At 40.3% G+C, this 25809-nt stretch overlaps 1 protein-coding gene across 7 annotated transcripts in view; it reads left to right on the top strand.

Moving 5' to 3' along the window:
• LAMA2 (laminin subunit alpha 2) overlaps positions 1 to 25809 on the top strand; it is a 372288-nt gene that overhangs the window by 107079 nt on the left and 239400 nt on the right. For all 7 annotated transcript variants that reach the window (XM_081187598.1, XM_081187601.1, XM_081187602.1 and 4 more), the window contains exon 4: positions 10132 to 10374. In XM_081187598.1, the coding sequence (XP_081043724.1) occupies positions 10132 to 10374 (243 nt within the window). The remainder of the gene's footprint in view (positions 1 to 10131; positions 10375 to 25809) is intronic.

Below are 25809 nucleotides of genomic sequence, written 5' to 3' on the forward strand. Positions count from 1 at the left end.
ACAAAATATATAAATACTCTAATAAACATCCTTTTGCATTTTGCATAGAACTCTACCTCTATCAATTTTAGCTTTCTCTTCTATTGTAGTTTCACCCTCCATTCTTTCTCCTGTTTTAAATGATTCATTCTTATGATTGTTCCAAAATTGCCAGTTAAAACAGAATTTGTGGCATTGTCCATATTGGATCAGCCTATGTCTTACATATTTCATGAAGACATAAGCTACAGTTTACTTCTATCTATTTAACAAAATTTATAGACTGCTTAATTTATTTATTTTTAAAAACCCACCTCTAACTGGCTTACAAAAGATGGACAGAGGTCAGTGTAATAACAAAAAAATGTTTCAACATGACCAAATAGCTAAAAAAGCCCAAATGCTGTTGACTACACATGTAAGAAAAGATTAATACAAATTAATAATCAATTTTTGTAACAATGGTCAATGCAAGGGTTTCATGAACCTCCCATTATGCACAAAAATGTAAGGTGTGAACTACTGGTAATTGTGCATGGATTCAGTTCACAGGAAAAGCTGTGAGCTTCAGCATTTACTTTAGTTTGAGGATGATATCCTTGAGTGAGTGATCTGAATGTTCATTTTGTGTGTGTGGTTCATTTCACATATCTTCAGCAAATGAACACTTACATTTTCCCTCCATCTCAGGGGGAATAGTAACCAAACCTAGAAGCAGCTGTTGAGATTATTGAAAATGACTTTCTGTGTGATATCAAGAGGGCACTTGGAACTGATCCTAGAGGTGGCAATGTGACATGTCTAGTATGTAACATAATGTGCTCCTCCCCTATCTGGGTGTGGCTACTTCCATAGCTTTGTTGTTGTTTAGTCATTTAGTCGTGTCCGACTCTTCGTGACCCCATGGACCAGAGCACGCCAGGCACTCCTGTCTTCCACTGCCTCCCACAGTTTGGTCAAACTCTTGCTGGTAGCTTTAAGAACACTGTCCAACCATCTTGTCCTCTGTCGTCCCCTTCTCCTTGTGCCCTCCATCTTTCCCAACATCAGGGACTTTTCCAGGGAGTCTTCTCTTCTCATGAGGTAGCCAAAGTATTGGAGCCACAGCTTCATTATCTCTCCTTCCAGTGAGCACTCAGGGCTTATTTCCTTAAGAATGGATCGGTTTGATCTTACTTTCCATAGCTTAGTGAGAACTAACTGGGACATTGGTCTTGCCAGTATAGGAAGTCTTCACTTTTATGCAGATCTGTTGATCTATTGTTTGCCAAAAAATACAAATTTTGGTAGTTACCCAGATTCCAGCTGCTTCCTGGTACAGTGGTGCCTCGCAAGACGAAATTAATTCGTTCCACGAGTTTTTTCTTCTTGCGAGTTTTTTGTCTTGCGAAGCATGGTTTCCCATAGGAATGCACTGAAAATCAATTAATGCGTTCCTATGGAGACTGCCTTCAGACCAGGTCCGGGGACAGTCTTGTTAGTATCTTGGCTCACAGGCAGAGGTACCTGGCCTCCCCCGAGGCAATTGAGCGAGATACTGTGTTTACCATCCGTCTGCGACTGCCGGCAGGCTAGGTAAACAAACCCGGCAATTCTTCTCATTAGACGTGAGAAAGAACACACCCTCTGCTTTCCTCTTCTTGTCTCCCTCCCTGCATTTTCCCAGGGAGGGGAAGTGAGACAGACAGGAGTCCTTTTTACATGTTTTATTCCTGTCACTCAGCAGTACATAGAAATGCGACTGCTCCCTTCAGACTCCATCAGAAGAGACACAACTCCTCCCCTGTACTTCCAGTACAGGTCAGATGACACTCTGAGCTAACATCCGGTGCTCAGTACAGAGAATAGGCTCCACCTTTTCCCCAACAGTACATCTGCAAAACATAACATCCTGTTTTGCATTCCAGCCATCTGGAGCTGGCTTTTGCCTTGGTGCTTTTTCCCAACAAGTCTGTCCCCGGACCTCTTCTGAAGGCAGGCCGGGGGGAGAACGGCAAGCTCCGGGGACAGAGGTGAATGGGCAGCGCTCCTTCGCCTCTTTCCTCGAACCTCTTCTGTAGGCAGGCGGGGGGAGAACGGCTTTTCTTCCCACCGCCAGCCTTCAGAAGGCTGTTCTGAAGGCTGGCGGTCGGAAGAAAAGCCCTTCTCCCCCCACCGGACTTCAAAAGAGCTGCTGGAAGTCCGGCGGGGGGGCAAGGGATTCCCTCACCGCTGCCCGCATTTAAAAGCACTCTGGGCAAAGCAGCGAAGCGCGCTGCTTTCCCCGAGCGCTTCTAAAGGCGGGCGGCGGTGAGGGAATCCCTTGGACCCCAGCCGGACTTCAAAAGAGCTGCGGGAAGTCCGGCTGGGGTCCAAGGGATTCCCTCCCAACCGCCCGCGTTTAAAAGCACTCCGGGGAAAGCAACAAAGCGCGCCGCGCTTTGCTGCTTTCCCCGGAGTGCTTTTAAAGGCGGGCGGCTGGGAAGGAATCCCTTGGACCCCCGCCAGACTTCAAAAGAGCTGCAGGAAGTCCGGCGGGGGGCCAAGGGATTCTCTCCCAGCCCGCCCCGCTCCGCTGAAGTTTAGAGGGAGCCTGTGGGGAAAAACTCAAAAAAAAAATTCGTTTTGCGAGAAAGGCCCATAGGAAAATTTGTCTTGCGAAGCGGCTAAAAATCAGAAAACCCTTTCATCTTGCGCGTTTTTTGTTGAGCGAAGCATTCGTCTTGCGGGGTACCACTGTATTATGGCACACCAGTTACAAGATTTTCTCAAACCAAGAGTCGCCTTCCCAAACCCATAGGATACTCCATTATCTCAGAACTGGGCCTGCACCTTCCATAAGCCTGAAGCATTTCTAAGAGAGAGACTGCAGGTATTCCTTTCGCACCATGAGTGTGTGTGTGCGCGTGCGCGCCAATTTAAGATAACACTTCATGCACTTTAAGAAGTGGACTGTAATCCATAGAAACTAGTGCAACCCTGTTCTCTCATTATCTTTAACTAATATGCTTAGGCTGTGTTCCATAAACCAGTTACTTGAGAGCAGTCCTATACAAACAAGCTGCCATTATGCTGCCATTGCTTCCTTATCTTACTATCTCATTCAAGTCATCATCAATAGGTCAGTTAGATTGCATGTTGTATATTGCAGAGCTGATGCAAGATTTGAACCCAATATTTGATTAGATTTACAGCTCAAACCTGCAGTGTCTTTTTAAAATGTCAAGTGTTCCTAGTTTCTACTGGTTTCTGTAGTCTTTGTTTCTTACAATATGGGCCTGCTCTCTCGTGGGGATTTTGGAAAGGCAGCGAAAATGTCCATTCTCCCATGCCAGGACTCTGACTGCTTATCTAGTCCTCAAGGATTGTTTCTCTCCCCACCCCTTTCCATTGTTTCTTTTCATGAAGCCACTCTCTGACAGTTAAGCTGTGGAATGGACACTGCAATATCTAGGGTATTCCTCAACTTTCTCAGATGTCAATAACTTGGCATAATTTCAACAAAGAACTTGTGGATTTTTTCCGCAATTAAAGGCTGAAGTGGAGAGAATAGTCTATTGTCTATTCTATGCTTCAAAATGAGTTTGGTGTGCTATATTAATAATTACTGGTAGCACTTCACATTAAAATAAAAAGCAGTCTCAAAAGAGTTTTGATTAGCCTGGAATTTTGATTCTTTTCTGGGCTCTTTTTTAAAACACTCTTACTACATTTTTCATCATTGGCTTAGCTAAAAGAAAGTGCTAAAAGTTTCAGATCTGCAGTGAGCAGAAAAATTAAATGTAGATCTTACTATCCTGCTGCAAGAAACACAATACACATAATATCTAAGCACTCCAGTCCAGCATGTTAATGGAATGAAACTTAATGCTAGTATTCTGTGCATACTTGGAAACCAGTTCAAACACCACACCGCCCTCAAAAGATGTGGGGAAGCCTTGTACACACTATTCCCAGGCTAGATCTTTGCATCCAGAAAGTAGGTCTGAACTGGATCAGGAATCAACAGATTGCTAGCAACAGATTTAGCCAAGTAGAAGCTATTATTTGAACCACACCTGCCTGCATTTGGAACTAATATGGCAACCATTCTTGTTATAACATTTGAAATGTGCTGCATTCCACTCTTCTAAATGTTGGGGGGTGTGTGGATAAGTTTTCTTTTAATAGATAAAACCAGATGGCTTTGAGTGCATGGTAGAAAGTATTTCTCTTCATGAAATAGCTGTACAAGTGTGATTCAACAAATTTTTCACAAACCACTAATACTTACACAATATCCTTATTGTTCCTTACCGTTGCCTCATCAGATTTCTCTGACATAAATTTCTTTTATTATTTTTAGAACAGTTTAATTGAACTAAATGAAAAATAAAAATAAAAGGTATACTGTATCATTATAAAAGTTAACAATTATATATACTTATCTAATATATACATATAAGCTACTATATTTTGTATAAATGTGTTCCAAATATCATTATACTTATCTATGCAAAGTCTACGTCTATAAGCAATCCGTTCATAAGTTGCAAGTGTAGTCATCTCTTCAATCCATTGATTAAATAGAACCATGCACTTATATTTCCAGTGCATCAGTATTAGTCTTTTGGCCATAGTAAGGGCATGAAGAATCCACTTACGGTGTCCAGTTGTCAAATTCCATATTGTAAGTATGTAGTTCAAAATATTTTCCTCTGAAAATTGTAACCCACACCCCAGACACTGAAATAAATTTCTACCTAGCCTTATGTAGAATACTCATATGCCCAATAAGGCAATATAGTGATAAGTCCATACAGATCTGCTTGGAAGGCAATTCCAGACTATTGGTGACATAAGTAAAGCAGGTCTGATCCACATCCCTAGCTGCCAAATGGCATTCTGAGGGAGATGCTAGAAGCAGGAATGTTTGGAAGCCTATATATGGGAGACTAAAACCCCTCAATTCACCCAGGACCAAAGGTGGTTAGAGTTTCAAATGTAAGCACTGGCACATCGAATGGAGGCCAGAAGTGAACCATGTAGTGCAGAACAGATAGGCCCAAAGCTATAGAGTCTGGAGGTGAAATTTGGAGCAATATTTTTTAAATGCTTTCAATGGCATGTATCACAGAGCAAAACACCATGTTCTTTTGAAATGAAGATGTGTTAATTCTGAGCAAACATAAATGAACCGAAGCTGCAGATAATCCAAGTAAATGGTGAGTGATGGTCAGCTTTCAACCAGAAACTCTCAAAGATGTTGTCTGGAGAAAGGTCACAGAGCTCAGGTCCTGTTCTGAAAGCCCTGAGCATGTGGAGAATGTATTTCTGCCACATGGAATATCCACAATTGAACAATCCCTTTGGGATTAGACACCAGTTTCAAAAGAGTTGTCCCTGAGCATGTGCAGAATGTATTTCCTCAATACTGAATAAACCACAGGTAGTACCAGTACACATGGGATTAAGCGCCGGAGCTTTGAGATAACAATTTATCTATTTCAGATAGGTGTCAGATACTTCACACAGCACACAATTATTTTATGGCATTCACTGTTGCAAGATGTACTGAGGGCCATTAAACATCAGTGATTTTAAAAGAGAATCATACAAATTTCACTGGGTTACTTTCATCCCCTGGCTGTGGGCTACCTGAAGACTTCTGGCTGGCCACAGAAAAAAGTAGGATGCTAGGCTTAGTGAGCCTTTGGTCTCCTCCAAAGTGCTTTTCTTATGTCCTTACATTGACAGAGTGCTGCTATGTGATAGAAACAGGCAAGAATTTCCAGGGGTCAATCAACCTAGCTGAAAGTTGCCTCAGAATTGCAAATATGTTTGCTTGGTTAACACTTTGAACATGACCTTCAAGATGAAGACAACTTAAGGTTTAAGAATGAATCACATCCTTCATTAGAGGATCATTCACTGAAGAGAGTTGTGTCAAGAAAAAACTGTGGCTCAGATTTTCATTCAAAAAAGAACAACCCATTGTTTCCAATTGCCTGCCTTGGTGATTTCAATCATGCTCCTATTCAATTTCCCTCTCTTAACTCATGTGATAGCAAGTCAAAGGAAACACCACATTTCCTGGGAGCAATGCTAAATTCATGCTAGCCTGCCACCTTTTGCGAACATTTTAAACTCAGAGCACTGAATATACCCCAACTTTTAGAATGGTTGATTTGAGTGCTTCACAGTTCTCTCTCTTTTTCTCATCTAAGTACTATGTGACCCAATAATCTCTATGGCTGGAGTAATATAAATGCAATTGGACATCTTTAGAACAACTGAGCCATTTATTCCTTGCCCTCCATCCCCAAAAACTGGCAGCTGAAAATTGAATATGGCTCCCCACGATAATAAGTCAGAGAGGAGCTCTTGTAAAATGCAGTCGTTTCCCAAGGTATTCAAACAGGAAAAGAACCTTAAATTACCAAGCACTCCAAACAGACCAATTCGTTTCAAACAGCTTCATTTTGTGAAAGGGTAAAATATACTCTAGCCGTATTTAAGTTGCACTACATTGTTTGCTATAAATGACATCCATTCATCTGATTCAGTGTGGCTATAACTACTGACTTGAGTTCACTCTGTCATTTAGTGGGGAAATGAAGAGAGTAGAGGGTTTGTGTTGGAAATGTCAGGAAGGGGAGTGAGCGAGAGCTGAAAGACTAAGGAGCAGCAATGACAACAACATAACTACTTTTTGTGACATACCTTGTTTCTGCCATTGTGTCCTTGAGGAAGTGTATAATGATTATAGCTAAGTTCCTGTGAGCAACTGTCACCCAAGATGACCATCAGTATTTCCCCCCTATAATATTCAGCAGGTTTGAACAGTCAGGTTCCAGTGTCTTGAGTCATGCTCGTGAAAACGGTAATGGCCCTTCTGAACCAGGGGCTGGGAGACCAGGGTTCAAATCTCCACTCAGCCATGAAGCTTACTGAATGACATTGGGCTGGTCACTCCTCGAGTGTGATGTTGGCTTCCTCCCTTATTATCTGGAACCACTGTGTGCCTGTAGCCACCTGCATGTTGTGAAGGAGAAAGAACTTTGCTATTACATTAGATAATGGTTATAATGGTTGTCTGTATTACACTTGGGTGATGTATTTCTGTTGCAGAAAGGGACAGGGAAAGGAAGGATAAAAAGCCAGGTATGGGACACAAAGAACTGTCAGGTAATGATTAGAGGTGAGTGTGGGACAATGGGTTTGATAGGACTAGGGTGATGTGAGTGAATAGAAGCAACCTAATTGGCTAGGAATCGCTTAAAAGTCCAAGGGAATAGTGGCAGCCTGATGGAACTTCATTTTGGCCTGACACAGCCAAGTAAGATGTTTCAGTATACTTTATGAATAGGATGTCAGTATCCTATCTGGGACAGGGCTTCTAGTCTTCAAGAAAGTGAGTAGAACAAGTTCTATAGCAGGGTTTCCCCCAGATGTTGCTGGATTACAACTCCCATCACCATTTGACATGCTGTCTGGGCTGATGAGAGTTAGAGTCCCAACAACATCTGGAGGACACCATGTAGCCTAACCCTGTTCTATAGGGGTGCAGGTCCTCCTACCGTAGTGCTCCAAAGATGGAAAAAATGGATTTCCAAGCAATTCACAATTGGGAATCTCTCATAGACTAATATAGGTCCATTAATTTCAATGACTCTTAAGTTAGTTGGATACAGCCCTCTGTATTCTAGTAGCTGGGATATAAAAAGCTGGGAGGACAATATCCCACTTGGTTTCCTGGAAATATTTGGCTGGTCACTATTTGAAATACGACAAGATCGGTCTTTGGTCTGATCCCAAAGGACTCTTCTTATGCTGTACCAGTTTGTTGTGATGACAGTTAACTACCCTCTTTTCTAGCAGGCTTAGCCAGACATAGATTCCACTCTGTTTGCTGCTAGGTGCTTGCAAATCACAGTTAAAGGACACGGATGGTCAATAAGGGGAAATGCTCCATGATACAGCTTTATGCAGCACTAAACAGTACAATGCTCACTCTGGATAATTTAGAGAGTGAGACAGTCACCCCGGAACCTTTCTTGAGCACAGCATTAAAAACACAACAAAATATAAATGTTAGCTGACACTAAATTCATTTTTAGAAAGCTCTCAGAATTCTCTGCTGGGAAACCCCTGAAGTACTTAGTTACAGTAGCAAAGTATTAGTGTGAAATCTCCATTTTTCTCCTTTATACATTTTAATGCCAACACTAGAAAAGCTGCCAAGCTACCATGAAAAAAAACCTGAAACAGCTCTAATTATTTCATCTGTTCCACTCTGTAATTATAATATTCACGAACTTCAGTTGGTGTGAATTGGCAGAGTTCCAGTGAAAACCCAAGCTTTCACCAACTAATGATATGGAACATTGTCTTCTAGTTTCGTACTATAAAATTGTCTTTGTCATTCTTCATACTTCTTGCTATAACTCCAGAACTGAAAACACTAAGATTTCTGTTTACACCTTGCATTTCTTAAGAACCCCAGAAATGGAAATGATGATTTGCTGTGGTTCTCCATTATCTTCAGGAGGGTCTGTATTGTAACTGGAAAAATACATGCAGCTGCTTATCTTCAGAAAAACTATGCAGATACATAATAGTGTTTGGAGTTTGGATTTGATATCCCACTTTATCACTACCCTAAGGAGTCTCAAAGCAGCTAACAATCCCCTTTCCCTTCCTCCCCCACAACAAACACTCTGCAAGGTGAGTGAGGCTGAGAGACTTCAGAGAAGTGTGACTAGTCCAAGGTCACCCAGCAGCTACATGTCGAGGAGCGGGGAAGCAAACCCGGTTCATCAGATTACGAGTCCACCGCTCTTAACCACTAGACTACACCACAGAACACCACACTACACCACACCACTACACCACACTACACCACAGAAGTGTTTCTTCTGTGTGATAAATATTGATTTATATATTATACAACAGTGTTGGAGAGGCTATTTAGAATGAAGCCCTATTACCTTTCAATGTATGCTAATACTTTCCTTTATATAATGGATGGATTTCCAGTATATAAAATGTTGTTCAGAGGGCAATACCGATACCCCAGTCATCCAACTGCCCATCTTTGTGATATATTTTGACTAAGAGTTTGCTACATTCTAAATGTGAGTTAGTATCTACGAAATCCTTTTAATTATTCTTACTGAGATGTATACTCGTATCCACCTGTTTCATTTTTATCTGGGTTGTAATAAAATCTGATTTACAAAAAGATAAATTATTAGCATATTCAAAGCTTATTCAAATATAATTGTGTCTTGTGTATCAGTCTTGGTAAGTAGGTTAGTTGAAAATAAATCCTTTGTAAATTAGTTGGAAAGGCAGGTGAAAGAGCAAATCATAATGAGTGTTGATTAAATGTTCATAATCTGCTTATATGAGAGCAGTACTCATAAGCTGCAGGTAGAAATCACCAGCTGAATGTTTAGGGTGGTGTTTCTCGGATGAAGAAAGATTAAAATGGGTTTCCAGATGGGATTGGAACACCAACTGGGGACTGGAAAATATATGGAGGATGGTGTAGCTCAGTGGTAGCAATTTTGTGAGGTTACTGAAATTGTATTACTGTATTTACTAAATTTGTATTTATTTACTAAATTTGTATAATGGTGTGTGTGTGCCATGTCTTGTGATTGATTATGTGGAGTAGGGCTTACCTAGTTGCCAGCCCCATATTTTATTCAAGTTGACACCCTTGTGGGTACAGCACATCACATTACATTGTGATGGTTCTAGAACCTGAATCAGTGTTCATCTTTGCTGTGCTCTCCCTCTTTCATAGCCCCTTGACCCAAGCTCCTTTCATATTAGATGTAGGAACTGCTAGGAGCTTAGTGGTAGAGCTTGAGCTTGAGGTACAGCCCTTTCACGCTACTTTATATGCTAGGCATCTATCCCAAAGTGAGCAACAGCAGAGCAACCAATAGAGTGCAGTAGTGCAGGAGGTTTAACACAGAGCGAATGTTCAGCTTCACTTCTCATGTATGGGATGCTGCTGTAAACAGGGTAGATGCTACTGTTTTCTCTGCAGACTTTGCTAAAGCCAAGCTATAATATCAAACTTCTTTAGAATCAGCATTGCTTGCTGGTAAATGAGCAAAAGAAAAATATACTTCAACCAGTTATTCTGATATATATTTTTTCTTTCTCACATTCTCCCAGGTGTTCCAAATTGCTTATATCATTTTAAAAGCAGCTAATTCACCACGACCTGGAAACTGGGTTTTGGAACGTTCACTAGATGGTTTCAACTATGAGCCCTGGCAGTACTACGCTATCACAGACACAGAATGTCTGACTCACTACAACATTCTTCCCCGCACTGGACCTCCATCGTATATAAAAGATGATGAAGTTATATGCACGTCATATTACTCCAGGATTCATCCGCTGGAGAATGGGGAGGTAAGATGGGGGAGTACTGTAGATGTCAATATGGTGGCAACCACACTGCCCTCCAAATATTCATATTTCCCCATTAATTAATGTTTATGCATGCATAAGATCAGGAGTTTTCAAACATAGCCATGGTGTACAGAAGAAAGTATATTCAGATATCTCTAAAATCTTATATCCCGTAACAGTGGCTATACTTAAGCTTTGCAACATCATTTACAGGCTGTGAAGTTAGAGAGCCCTCTTTATTTGATTCTTGAGTAGAAGCATTTGCTCAAGGTGCTGGAGCAGAGCAAAAGGTGTTAAGCAGCAAAGTAGCATCGCACTCTCTTCCAGTGTCATGCCTTGGCATGGTTCTCCAGAGTTCCCCCTTGTGAGCCCTACGTGTGCATCGCATGTGGCCAGAGGGATATAGCCTTATGCCATATGGCCGAAGTTATGATCTCCCTCTGTGGTGTTTATGCAATTATGTGTTGTGATTTAGTGCTGAGCTACACCCTAGCCTTTGGTCTCTCGTGGTGAAATAAATGGTGGACTGTTTTGGTTCAGTTTCCCTTTCCAAAACAATGGACAACCAGAAATTGAGCTATTCCTTGATATTCCAACTACCCCAATAGGTATTACTGAAAAATAACATGCCAAAATGTTTTATATTACATTTCTTGCAAAAAAAAAAGTGTTTGGTAGGCTAAATTGCATGCAAAAAATATGTATATTAGGAGAAACATACACAAAAATTCTGGGCAAGCAACTGCAAATCTCACAAAATCGGCTGTCACAAATTTGTGAAAACCAGACAACAAATATGTGATTTTCACTTGATCATTCACATCTGGTATCTAAAGCAACAAATCAAGGATAAACTTAGCTCTCAGTTCAGCATGCAGAGGGCAATATAATACAGAGTGGTGGCATATCCAGTGTTCCACTGGCATAGCACAGCTTTTGTCAAATTCTGTAGCCTCTCAGCTGATGGACCTTCTCTATAATATTGGGCTCTAAGAGAGTGATCAAATGGCAAATGTTCCATTCCTAGTTTGCATTTTTGGATATGTCCAAAGGAATTTTGGATGTGTCATTTCTGACTCATATGGTACATTGTGCACAAATCAGTGATGGATAGGTAGGTAATACGTTTTGTGAGGAAGTGACTCATAAAGAGCTTCCTGGTTTTCAAATTATAATGAAAAGACTGAAATGAATGTATAAAATCAGATTTATATTTAAAAACATAAATGCCAAACAATATGCTTTTTAAAAAAGAATGTGAATTTCCATGTCATACCACAAAACTTGGGTTTTTCCAAGAATATTTTGGCATAAATTTCAGGTTGCGTTGTTGGGTTTTATGATGGTTTAAAATTGAAAATTACTATACTCCACGGGGTTCTAAGGAGTTTGCTGTTCTTTATCTATGCTACGATGCTAGGCTAACAATATTGATAATATGAAAAGAGCCATAATTGTGTGAGCTTTCCTTTCAGCACTAATTAAGACTATGTGGTGTAAACGTGCAGCTGCCTTTACACTACCTTTCCTCCTCATTTAATAAAATTTCAACCTTTTCAAAAGCTTTACAAAGCTGGCATCATCACGTTTGATTCCTGCGATTTTCATTAATCTGAAAACTAAAAATTAATGGTAACCATGGTGATTTTTGCTTCATTTCACTTGCATTGAAGCCACTGTTATTTGCATTTAATTTTGTTCTTTATAAAAAGCAGTTGGTTTCTTCTTTTTAAGGATTAGAACTTAGTGCCTATGTTTTTATTAATCTTGTTATGTAAAATTATTCTAGGGACATTAACTCTTACTCTTAGTAGTATCTTTTATTTTTCCTGCGGAAGATACAGGGCTTTTGTTTAACTTTATCTTCATTTAGGCTGAACTTTCTAACGACCCCATGCATTGCATTCTTCATATTTATGATCCTTTTCAGTCTAATCAGTGAAACCAGAAATCAGCTCTGAAGAGCAGAGGTTTGTCACGAATTACTTTCATATCTGATGGAGGGTGAAATCTAATTTGCTTTAGGTTCTTCCCCCACCCCCCACCCCCCGATGTCTGGTTCACTCATCCTCATGTCTGTTCCTCCACATGTATCCATATGTACACTCTGCAGTTCTGAGCAGGGTTTCTATCTACCTGTCACACCCTGTTACCCATAGAGCAATACATTTAGTAGCTTAACTAAGAATTTTTCTGTTTTCCATCATATTGCAATTCATTATGCTTTCTATCATTTCAATGTTAGTGTTTTAATGACTTTTAATGACATGAAGGTTTTAGTCGGGATACTGTAGTGCTTTGCAAATAAAGCAACAATAGCACAGGAGGGCAGTGACCCATCCAAAAGTGTGTTTTGATTACTAATGCCATGCATTCCTTAAGAAACCACCAGAATATGTAGCTTTGTATATGGTTTTCAGACTACTTTATTAACTCAAGAGGGCATATAGCAGTGTACATGGAAACTATAAAACAGATACAGTCATACCTTGGATCTTAAACGGCTTGGCTCCCGAACAAATCAGCTCTCGAACGATCGAAACCCAGAAGTGAGTATTCTGGTTTTCAAATGATTTTCAGAAGCCGAATGTCCAGTGTGGCTCCCACAACTTCTGATTGGCTGCAGGATGCTCCTGCAGCCAATTGGAAGCTGCACCTTTGTTTCTGAACAGTTCCAGGAGTCAAACGGCCTCCCAGAATGCATTTTGTTCAATAACCAAGGTACCGCTGTATGTGCACCAAGCTACACAGCCACATAAGCAGAGGCTTGACAACCATATGTCAGGAGTGCTCTGATGGTGTTTCCTGCTTGGCAGGGGGTTGGACTCAATGGCCCTTGTGGTCTCTTCCAACTCTATGATTCTATTCTATGATTCTATATCAGACAAGGAGCATACACAGAGGGCTTACAACATTCTCTCCTATATCCCTAGGTCCAGCATTTTCACAAGAACTGCACAGCACATGCACCTTCATCACCCCATACCTCTGTAAATCCCAGGTCCTGTTTATCTTATACTAATCTTTGGGGTCACTCATACTGCAGGAATATCCCTCAATTATCGCTCATATCCATGAATATTCCTCAATTATCCCCATTTGAAATTTTACAGCTGAATATGTGGCTACACTCAGTTTGAAAGCCTTGTACCTTAGGGAATGCAAGGTGAAAGTTGCTTCAGTGGTGTGTGATGTCTCCTTCACACCTATAAACCAACACTTAATGACTTGTGTTCAAGAAACCAGATGGTCAAGATCCATCCATCTCCAGCCATAGTCCACCATACCAATCAGAATCCATGGGTGCTGACAGTTCTTGGGCATCTTTTCCACCTAGGCATTAACACATACCTGATTAGCTTCAGCAAGATTGCTGCATTAAGTGTCCTAAGACCATACCTTGGGACCTGATACTGCTCAACACTGCATTCATGCATTTCTTCTCTGCTGCAGTTGGGGATGGTCAGATGTCGTAAATGTGAATCTGAAAGAGTCACATTTGTTTGGGGGATTTTTAATTCCAAAATAATATTAAGTTAGCTGTGCTTTACTTTTAAGTTACATCTTCTAGTCTATTGCTCATCCCTCCCCATCTTCATTGGTAGCTGACTCATGCATGACTTTTTGTTGTCTATAAATTTGAGTCCTATATGTATAGGTCTACATGGTGACTATTCCTGGGAACAAAAACAGTTTGCAAATTAATCATGCCAGTGAATTGCTAACACCCTGAAATCCATGATTAGAGGTTCTGGATACAACTCAGCCGCTGAATGGTAGAGGTAATGGTCATAATAAGATCCATTTTTAGTGTGCATAAGCACATATCTTTTATTATCTGAGAGTGACTGGTGAACTTTGTAATGTGAAGCTATATTATACAACCTACCCTATGAACTATTTCCTGATTTCTTTAGTTTTAAAACTACCTTAAAGGGGGACATCAGAAGGCACCTGCACATTTTCTTTAATCAAACTGCATTTGATTGCTGGTAAGATTATAGGTAAAAGCACACTCCCCATGGAGAGATGGAGAGTATTAATGCAGTATTGATTCTTCATAAGTACAGCAGTGCAGTAAAAGGAGTTTTAAAAGAAGCTATTAGTTATGAGAAAGCAGGAGTCAAGCAAAGACACAGCATCCTGGAGACAGATATAGGCATGGGTGTTGGATATGGATTCTATACTCAAAGGTGTGTATTGTTTATAAATCAATGCCATTTAGTATTTTTAAGACTCTCTCTCTCTCTCTCTCTCTGTGTGTGTGTGTGTGTGTGTGTGTGTGTGTGTGTAGTGACAGAGATAAAATATTTTATACTGCCCTTCATCTGAAGGTCACATAAGAATACAAAGTGAGAACACAAAATACCTAATCATCATCATCATCATAAACAAACCACAAACACATTTGAAAGTCCATAGAATGTTTATTCAAACAGAGGCCTGGTTATATGGTTAGATAGTTACATGGCTACATTTATAGTTCTTTTTCATTTGTGAGAGGAATACAGGACCATCACTCAGTGGATTTAGTATCTGTCTGCATAAGGTTCTAGAAACTAAGTAACATTATCTGAAGAAGTGTGCATGCACACGAAAGCTCATACCAAGAACTAACTTAGTTGGTCTTTAAGGTGCTACTGGAAGGAATTTTTTTATTTTGACTATGGCAGACCAACACGGCTACCTATCTACTACTAAGTAACATTTGTTGCTGCAAATTATTCTAACAGAGACTGGAGTATGAAACAAAGGTATATTGTATGCAGAACTGTGGCATAAATATGGATCCTGCTCTGGATTTCTTCTTTTAGACAATGTGTTATCCCAAACTGTTTCACAGGGAAGTTAGGAAACACAGTTAATGCTCAAAATTATTATGCCAAGACAACATTCAAAGAGGTCAATAAAAATGTAGTTTCTCACTATTGTCAGGAGACACAACATGATATTTCTGTGTGCTTTGCTCATGGAAAAGTACATTTAGAAACAGAATTTAGTAACAACCTTGAGAAAAGCATGGTTTTATTGGGCTTCAAGTGTTGTTATTTGTATGTCCTGGACAAATTCATCGAAATAAGATTAAAATCCAGCATCTTACCATTCTGATGTGAAATATGGTAGTTTTTCAAGTGCTTCCTCCATACTCTCAAATCTAGGTCCCTCCTGATACAGCACAAAGATAAGGGCTAGCGGATAACTTCCTGTCACTATAAAACTGATTTAACAAATGCGTCAGTCTTTGTTTAATTTGGCTAGCCAAACGGAAGCTTGAAAACACACATTTAGAGACTGAAGGGAATCTAGAAATCCATAAACAACTCAAAAGGGGGGGGGGGAATCGAATACAAAGAATCACGCCAACAAAATTTAGCCACAGTTACAGATTGTATAGAGAAAAGCCTCAGACAGAAGCAGTGACACTGTAGCTGTGCTACTGCTTTCATCTACCATGTGCTCATCTGCTAACACCTGGATCCATTTTTAAGCCCCCCCCCCCTTTGAAATGGAGGTCTTGACTCCTTTTGAAAAACTCCTTTTTTCTATGTAACTCATTCCTGAGCTGCACTAATGTCAGGCCAATAATGTCAGGAGTGCTGAACTCTGGTACTTCTCAATGCCTCTCTTAGATCTCCTTCATTCCTTTGCTGCTTGAATAGGTGTTCAGGACAAACTGATTGGCTGATAGAGGAAAGCATGGAGAGAAGGAGAAAAGGACTTACAAATGAACTGTAAATCCAATTCTCCCCACAGCCTGATTTAATCCTTTCACACTGGGAGTTTCAGAGTGTCAACACCATAGGGTCAAAGGGTCGACATGTCTACAAGTACTCAAAACTGAAACATATTCAACTCAGCGTGGTTTGAAAAATCGCTGTGACATCGTGCTGCCCAGTAAAATTGGTTGAATATAGCAAATGTAATTCCTGCCCAAAAAAAGGAAGCCAACATCTACCAAAGTGTTCTACACTCCTCACCATCTCTGTATGCATGTATATGAAATAAACTCAGTGACCCTTCCATTCTAATCAATGTACAGTGGTACCTCAGGTTAAGAACTTAATTCATTCTGGAGGCCCATTCTTAACCTGAAACTGTTCTTAACCTGAGGTACCACTTTAGCTAATGGGGCCTCCCACTGCCACACCACCGCTGCACGATTTCTGTTCTCATCCTGAAGCAAAGTTCTTAACCTGAGGTACTATTTCTGGATTATCGGAGTCTGTAACCTGAAGCGTCTGTAACCTGAGGTACCACTGTACTCTTTTTTTATATATATACTCATATTTCATGCTTCTTTTTCATGATTGCTAATCTTCTCAATCCAGGTTCCAGTACACTAAAGAAGGGAGAAGGTTTGACATGGTGTGTCTCTGGTCAACCTGTTGTTGTTTTTCACTTGTACATATACAGGAGAGAGAGAACAGATGATCAGCTGTCCGTTGTGTGTAGGCACTGCTACTTCAGACGGATCTAAGCTACTGCTAAGCTACAAGCTCAGCAAGGCTGATAAACAATTGATTTTTAGAAGTTTTAATTTGCTAGAAGCCACCCAGAGTGGCTGGGGCAACCCAGTCAGATGGGCCGCATATAAATACTGTAATAAAAGTTGCTGTTGTTGCTGCTGCTGCTAGATGCCACAAGTGGGTTCCAGCTCCACGTTGGCATGGATTCTGTGTTTGAACAATCTGCTTCTTAATAAAGGCTGGGCATTTCTCAAACTGCCCATTCTTGATCACCTCACTATGTATTTAACTATGCTGGCTTGCTTGGTGGCTTGCCTGCCTACCTGCTCATACCCTTCTTGCTTCTCTACTTACTGGCTTAACTGCTTGCCTATTCAACGATTGCTTAGCCTCTGGGCCACATTGGTCCTATATAGCACAAGCTACACCAGCAGTTTTAAATTGCATTTTTATCCTTGCACAATTGGAACTTGAGTAGGATAGATTCATTTCAGGAGCAGTTCCCCAACAAACAGATCATGTGCACCCCAAGGAGTAGACTAAATGTGATAGGGTAGCAGCAAGAGTGGGGGAGCAGTGAAACAGCTGCGATTTTCTCCTCATGCAGCAGCACACTCAGTGTTTGTTCACCTTACTAAAGAATAAATGTGGTTCAAAGTGGCACACAGACAACATGATTAGCAATCACATTTTAAAACTTAATACCGGGCATGTGTGTGTGTAGTTGTTATCAAGGTCACAGCAGGTAGAGAAAGGAGGTTTAAGCTTTTATTCCCCAGCAGGATTCTCCAAGAAATTCTGCCTCCATCCCATGTAGCAATTAATTTTAGGGAAAAAGCTCACATAGGCACTGATGGGAGCTATCCCCCACTTAATGCTAAAGGCCCAAGGGGGGCAATTTCATGCAGCTGGGAGGAGGCTTGAATTGACCCATGTGTTGTGATCCAGACAGCAATCAGGGCCCTCCTGCTTGATATATAATTTTAAACCATATAACATGTGATTGCTAATCACATCATTAATGTGTAGTTTGCCCACAATTAATGTGTAGTTGGTCTTTAACAGCAGAGGTGTTAGGGCTGCAGTCCTAAGCACAATTTCTAGGGCACAAGCCACATTTAAATCAGTAGGGGTTACTTCTGAATATAGATGCTCATGAATGATTCTCAAGTTTGCATGTGAAAAAGCTTTTTTCTCAAAAGACCTTTGAGGTGGATTTTGAACTAGAAAAAAGATTGGTATTTGGGATACTTTCTGTATACAATTACCTTCTCAGTAAGCTATTCAGTCTGCAAAAAGAGAAGAAGTAATAACACTATTAAGCAAGTGTACGTAGATATTATGCTCTAGGATAAAAATGATTGGAAAACTTTTATTGCTCAAAAAAGAACAGAGAAAGGGACTTGCTTCTATTTCTCTTGGGGAAAGCTTAAATAAAGATACCCTTCTACTGACAATAATTTCTTTCCATTCTGGCTTTGTGTTATAGAAGCTTGATAGTAATTAATGTCATCTGTAGAAAACAGAACAATGATTAATAACATGATTCATAGAACTGTCTGGGATAGTAAATGATTTAAATGTAACAATTTACAAAGTACACACTGTTCAGAACAAGCCGGTGCTATTTAAGGGTGAAAGGGTTAGTAAACCTATTTGGTCATGTTTGTGGTCTAACTCTTACACTGCCGTGAACAATTCTAGCACTTTTGTTTAAGTGCTAGAATGCTATTAAGGGGCAAAGGGAATGTTGCAAATAACTTTCATTATTATCCCCAAAGAGCAAAATTTTATTGGCTATATGAAGCCTCCAGATTTCAGAAGTTTCTCTCAGTTGCTGTTGCAAAAATTAAAGTTAGTTGCCTTCATCTGAAGGACCACCTATGCCAATATGAGGCTGCCCAGATATTGAGATTAATATATGGGCCATTACTCTCTTGGCGTGAGATGTGAGACAGACAGGTTCCAGTGACAGGACTTTTCTGGTGGTGGTTGAGCACATTTGAAGCTTCCCGTATCTCACGTAATTCATGTGGCTATTGTATTAGTCCTTGGCCTGCCTATATGGTAACACAACTCTAATTAAGACATATCACTTGATCCCCAAGCCAAAAATCCCAAATAACAGTGTGTTGAGTGAATGTAATTTACCCTTGAAGTGAAATACAATGTCACCCACAAGTTTCATGTGGATTTGAAGCTGCTTCTATCTCTATCTCTCTCTTGTGGCACCCACACATTCTACAGCCAACCTTCAACCCACATTTCTCTCTCCTGCTATCCTCCATTAATTCAGAGTCTCCCAGCTGGAGGATAGTACAGTAAGGGGATAAAAAGCAATATATAAAAATCACACATTACCTGACTTGATGCACATTGCCTGGGTGAGGGGGGTTTTTTACATGTGAGGTGATGTTTCATTGGCTGCCATTTATTGCCATGCCCCCTTCTTCTGTTTGCTCCTTGCCTGAGCACAACCTAGCCATTTTGCTTCCATCAACCCCAAGGAAAGGATACAGCTTGCCAATTTCCCCCCATTGTTGCTGAAGACATGTTTGTGGGTTTGTAATTTCTGTTTAACAGCTGTTTTGTGCCTTACTGCTCTTGTGCAAAGCAGCTGTTTAAAATAAAATGGGCTCTTTGGGAAGAATTGGCAGGTGCGGGATGTGATGGTTCCTTTCAGTTGCTGAAACAACACATATTTCCAAGTGTGCTTATTTCCAGTTGCTGCATGCTGAGGGCATGCTCACAGAACATCCACCAACTATTAAACTTCCATTTTTATTTTTAATACAGAGATTTTGCACAAGACTGCTCTTGCACAAAACCTCTATATTAAAACAACAGCAACAGGAATTGGCAGCTAAAGATGAATTTGTAGTGAAAGGATGTGGGAATGAAGGCACATTTGCAGATCACGTATTAGTATTTATTTTTTTAAAAATTATAATAATAATACAAGTTTTGTGCAACAGCAGTCTTGTGCCAAACCTCCATGATACACACGCAGAAATCAAGAGCTGTAAACATTAATTGGGAAGGGAAGAGAGGTGGTGATGTAAAGGACAAAAAGGGAGGAAAGAATGATGGGGGACACACAGTATTGGCAGAGCTACCTGAAACTGACTAGAATCTTGTCCATTTCATACTTGAATTGGGGCTATGGAGAGAAAAGTTTTTTTGCAGCTTTCTCCAAGTTTTTAAATATTTACAAAATGCTTGCATCATGTGATCATCATGGCTTATATCCAAAAAGGGATTGCATATTTAGAAAACCATCCTCCTGCTGAAAGTGAGAAGCATACCAGGGAAGGAAGGAAGGAAGGAAGGAAGGAAGGAAGGAAGGAAGACTTTCTTGGCCAGCTTTCCAGTGTTGGATCCGAGAGAGGTCTTCTGAAGAAATCTGATTTCATTGTAAAATGAGATTTTAGAAATCAATGTTTTGTTTATATACCCCACCCCAAATTCACAACCCTTAATTTTGCCTCATTGCAAAATATGCTGGTAAAGTTTGTTTTTGTGCAATTTAGTTAAAAAATAATAATGTGTGTACATTGACAAACAAGCACCTGTGCACATGACCACTTTGAAAAAATGGGAATGGAGGATGGATATGTAATAATTGAAAGGAGAAGACATGTTCAGACCACACAGTTACAACCTGTCAAGGTCTACCTGCTAGTAAACCTCTTATCTGTCAACAGCCTTGCACCAATGCACACACATAAAAAAAATTGATCAGAGCTACCTTTTGTGAGAGATAAAGCCCCCTTACAGACTCTGCCTTTTAATCATAGTGATGGAATAGAATTTCAGAATTTTGCATGACTGGATTTTAGAAAGTTAATTGGCTGAGGTAGCTTCTGAGGTGAGGCCTTGGAGAATACTTGAGAGGAAGCCTCAAAAATATGACAAACACCTTGATATTTATTTGTTGTTTTTTTTTTGTGCACTCAGAGCTCAGTGATCAGATAAAATTAACTAGGAAAAATATAGAATACTTGGCATTCATTCCACTGTGAATAGGGTGGGAAATGGACTGTTTCATCAGTCTAAGCAAAACCTTTGCAGGACTAATCTCACAACTGGTTCAGGCTGCAATCCCATGTGTGTGGTTGTTGTTTAGTCGTTTAGTCATGTCCGACTATTCGTGACCCCATGGACCAGAGCACGCCAGGCACTCCTGTCTTCCACTGCCTCCCGCAGTTTGGTCAAACTCATGTTAGTAGCTTCGAGAACACTGTGCAACCATCTCATCCTCTGTCGTCCCCTTCTCCCTGTGCCCTCAATCTTTCTCAGCATCAGGGTCTTTTCCAGGGAGTCTTCTCTTCTCATGACGTGGCCAAAGTATTGGAGCCTCAGCTTCACGATCTGTCCAGTGTGGTGTAGTGGTTAAGAACGGTAGTCACGTCATCTGGGAAACCGGGTTCGTGTCTCCGCTCCTCCACATGCAGCTGCTGGGTGACCTTGGGCCAGTCACACTTCTTTGAAGTCTCTCAGCCCCACTCACCTCACAGAGTGTTTGTTGTGGGGGAGGAAGGGAAAGGAGAATGTTAGCCGCTTTGAGACTCCTGAAGGGGAGTGAAAGGCGGGATATCAAATCCAAACTCTTCTTCTTCTTCTTCCTTCCAGTGAGCACTAAGGGCTGATTTCCTTAAGAGTAGATAGGTTTGATCTTCTTGCAGTCCATGGAACTCTCAAGAGTCTAATCCAGCACCATAATTCAAAAGCATCAATTCTTCAGCGATCAGCGTTCTTTATGGTCCAGCTCTCACTTCCATACATCACTACTGGGAAAACCATGGCTTTAACTATACGGACCTTTGTTGTCAAGGTGATGTCTCTGCTTTTTAAGATGCTGTCTAGGGTTGTCATTGCTTTTCTCCCAAGAAGCAAGCGTCTTTTAATTTCGTGACTGCTGTCACCATCTGCAGTGATCATGGAACCCAAGAAAGTAAAATCTCTCACTGCCTCCATTTCTTCTCCTTCTATTTGCCAGGAGGTGATGGGCCCAGTGGCCATGATCTTCGTTTTTTGATGTTGAGCTTCAGACCATATTTTGCACTCTCCTCTTTCACCCTCATTAAAAGGTTCTTTAATTCTTCCTCACTTTCTGCCATTAAGCTTGCATCATCTGCATATCTGAGATTGTTGATATTTCTTCCGGCAATCTTAATTCCGGTTTGGGATTCATCCAACCCAGACTTTCACATGATGAATTCTGCATATAAGTTAAATAAGCAGGGGGACAATATACAGCCTTGCCGTACTCCTTTCCCAATTTTGAACCAATCAGTTGTTCCATATCCAGTTCTAATTGTAGCTTCTTGTCCCACATAGAGATTTCTCAGGAGACAGATGAGGTGATCAGGCACTCCCATTTCTTTAAGAACTTGCCATAGTTTGCTGTGGTCGACACAGTCAAATGCTTTTGTGTAGTCAATGAAGCAGAAATAGATGTTTTTCTGGAATTCTCTAGCTTCCTCCATAATCCCATGCATAGAAGAGGAAATTTCAACAAGTATAGCTTATCATGATACATGATGTTGAATTGTATCTGCTGAAACAGACTGCCAGCTGGTGTAAAGAATCCTATCTTTTATCAACAGATATCACCTGACATGGCATCCTCAGTAAATCCCTGTGGTGAAAGGCTGGAGGTTCTGCTTTATTGCCTTTCACTGAATGATAAAAGGAAGTTGTGAGAAACAAGTGCAGACAGTGGGAAAGAGAGGCGTCTTTCCTCAACATAGTATATTATAATCATTTTGCATAAGTAGAGTGTTCCGTTTGTGTTTGGAAGCTAATACTTGTTAGATCTTGCACTAGTTTTCCTGACAGAAGCTCCACAGTTTTTAACAGCTGCCTGATATTTAGAAATCCAATAACTTTTTCTAACATGGAAATAGAGTGCCTGAAAAAACAATACCTGCTGAATTTTTTTGCCTGTCAGATGGCTCTTTAAAGGCAATCCTTTGTAACTATAGTGACTAGTTCAGATGTATAACATTTATACAATGATGGTACCTAGCTTGAGAAAATAGTGATAGATGGTAAAGTTGTTCCCATTGCTAAGTATTATTAAGAATTTGTCTTATTATACATGTTGGATTAATAGTGCTATGATGTGGCAGAGCTTGTCTCTTCATCCCCAGCCACGCAGCAGGAGTTTGTTCTTGGCTTAGAGCTACTGCCAAGCTTCAAGCACAGCATGAATGGTCTGAATGCCTGGTTCCTCCTATGAAGAATATTCTGTTTCTTATGTATCTTTTCCCTTTTTTAATTCATGACATAGAATATTTCCAGTTTGAAAACTGTCACATCTGTGTTTCTCTGGTTTATATTTTAACTGGAATGAAACAGGATGTTGTGATTCAGATACAGATCTTGCTCCAACTTTAAGCTGTCAGTACTGAACCTATTGCACAGATGTTTCGTATGTGAAGTCAGATTACAAAGAAACTCTGCTCATACCTTTCCATCCTCTCTGCCGTCTTATCAACCACTATTTTGAATCATACATTGCAATAAGGGTAAGTGGTACATTTGCCTAATAACAATGTGAGATCACCAAAGGCTGCTTCACATGGTCATTTCTCACCATTCAGTTTGCTCTGCGGGACCTTGCCCATGATGTGAAGCAGGAATGAAACAAACATATACTGCTATTATAATTCCCACAATTTTAGCAGTGCTTTTGGGTGCCATTTAGGAGAATGCAAAATTCTGTTAGAGCATGTTGATGTCCCCAGTCACAGATTCCTTCTCTGCGTGATCATGTAAAGGGGAAAGCTTCAAGGAGGAAAAAATTGCAGCAAAGCCATACTTGTTGAATTTCTGCCTGTTGCTTATATTTTTTTCTGTTATACATTAGCCTAAAGCACAAAGACTGTAATGATTTCAAACATGTTCTCTAGGTTTTCAATCCAAACTGCATGTTTGTCTTGGATTCCTGCATCATGCCCAAATTAAAATGTCTTTAAGATTGTCCTCTTAGACAAAACCAAAAATTCTTTCCCTATATAGTGGGACATCTAAATCAAGAGACCACATTTCCCAACAGGCCCTTCTTCTGGTCTGTGAGCAGGAAAACAGGACTTTTCCATCTATCCTCAGAAAAAAAAAAAGGCTAGCAGTATCAGCAATAAGCATCTCTTCAAGGTTTAGAAAACATTTGATTTTATTAAGTCTATATAATTCATTCCAGAATTCAGGGTTGTTGTTGTTTTTTAAATGTATAAGCAGCATCTCCAAATGGAAGCAGTATTAGCAAATGGTATATGTGTTATGCTTTTTACATACTGTTTTTGCATAATGTTGCAATGAATCATACGTGTTTACTCAAACGCCTATTGGTCTCTTGTATGCGTAGTTATTGTTGAAAGCTTCAGCCTCCTATAATATTTTGGCTTTGTTTTAGCTAGAGCGGTAATAAAGGCTTTTTTTATAAAAAAGAAAAGAAATAAAGGAAAAAAGGTGCATGACAAATATACTTTAAGGGAATTGAATTTCTTATTACACTGTGATTTATTAATAACCACTCCTTTGACACTGAACAATCTCTTTAAATATCTCACAAAAGACATTTTTCTGACAAATTACTTTCCATTCAAAAATGAAAAATGCAAGAATTGCACTACTGTAGAAGAAAAAGGATATATCAGAGAAGCAATTTTAAGTTTCAGGTGCAAGTAGCTTGAAGGAAGTGACTTGCTGAAGAAAAAGAAGTTCTTCACTTTAGCTTAAGTTGTGTGAGGTACAAGTTGTCCATCATATAACAGTATTTGCTAAACAATTCATTAAGCTGACATTTGCCTATCCTCTTTGGGGAATGAGTTAGCTGAAGCAGAATATGACATGAACAGCACTTGACATTTTGCTGTGGGTTTAAAGCAGTGCATTTTAAGCAGTTCAATTCTGTATTCATTAGTAGTCAATGGAATGGAGTCTAATCATTAGTTAAATAAACTATTAATGTACTAAGATAGCCAGAAATCATTTACTACACATTCTGAATGCTGTATAAAGTAGGCAATATATATTAAAGTCCATATTTTCGCATTGCACATAACTAGCTATGCCACAAGGTATCCCACAATGCTCCTGGTCAGACCGTATAAAAACAGCAGGGTTAAGAATACAACCACATCATACTGGAAATTTTACCATGTCAAGTCAAGTAACTGCAGCAGCATTGCAGTTATTTGCTAAGGGTCACCCCAATCACACATCATGTTGATCTGTTGCTAAATGTTTAACTGTGAATTTAAAAAAAAGCATGTTGATGAAAAAAGCTCAAAAGTCCCTGCTTCCACCCACCCCAGCCCGCCACGTCTGATTTCACCATGATGGGAGAAATGGCCACAAGCCTAGTCCTGTCATTTCATCCAAACCTGGGCTTATCGGTTGTTTCTCTCCAAACATATCATCAAGTTTGATCTTGACTTACGGTTCATAGTTTGATTGGGGAAAACAAATCACGAATCAGTGTTTGGACAACATGACAGGGCAGCTTTTGTGCTTTTATTTTTCCTTGGTGTGGCATTGCCAGGAATAGGGAAGAAACAAAGCACTGTTGAGCAGTGGGTAGCAGCACACTGCTTATTCACATTAAACCATAGGTAAACTGTGGTCTAAACCACAGAATCTAGGGCTTGCTGATCAGAAGGTCGGAGGTTCGAATCCCCACGACGGGGTGAGCTCCCGTTGCTCGGTCCCAGCTCCTGCCAACCTAGCAGTTCGAAAGCACGTCAAAGTGCAAGTAGAAAAATAGGTACTGCTCTGGCAGGAAGGTTAACAGCATTTCCATGCACAGCTCTGGTTCGCCAGAAGAGGCTTAGTCATGCTGGCCACATGACCTGGAAGCTGTCTGCGGACAAATGCCAGCTCCCTCTGCCAGTAAAGCGAGATGAGCGCCGCAACCCCAGAGTCGTTCACGACTGGATTTAACAGTCAGGGGTCCCTTTAC

Source organism: Podarcis bocagei, assembly GCF_964188305.1.
Source record: "Podarcis bocagei genome assembly, chromosome: 3".
Classification (NCBI taxonomy): Eukaryota; Metazoa; Chordata; class Lepidosauria; order Squamata; family Lacertidae; genus Podarcis; species Podarcis bocagei.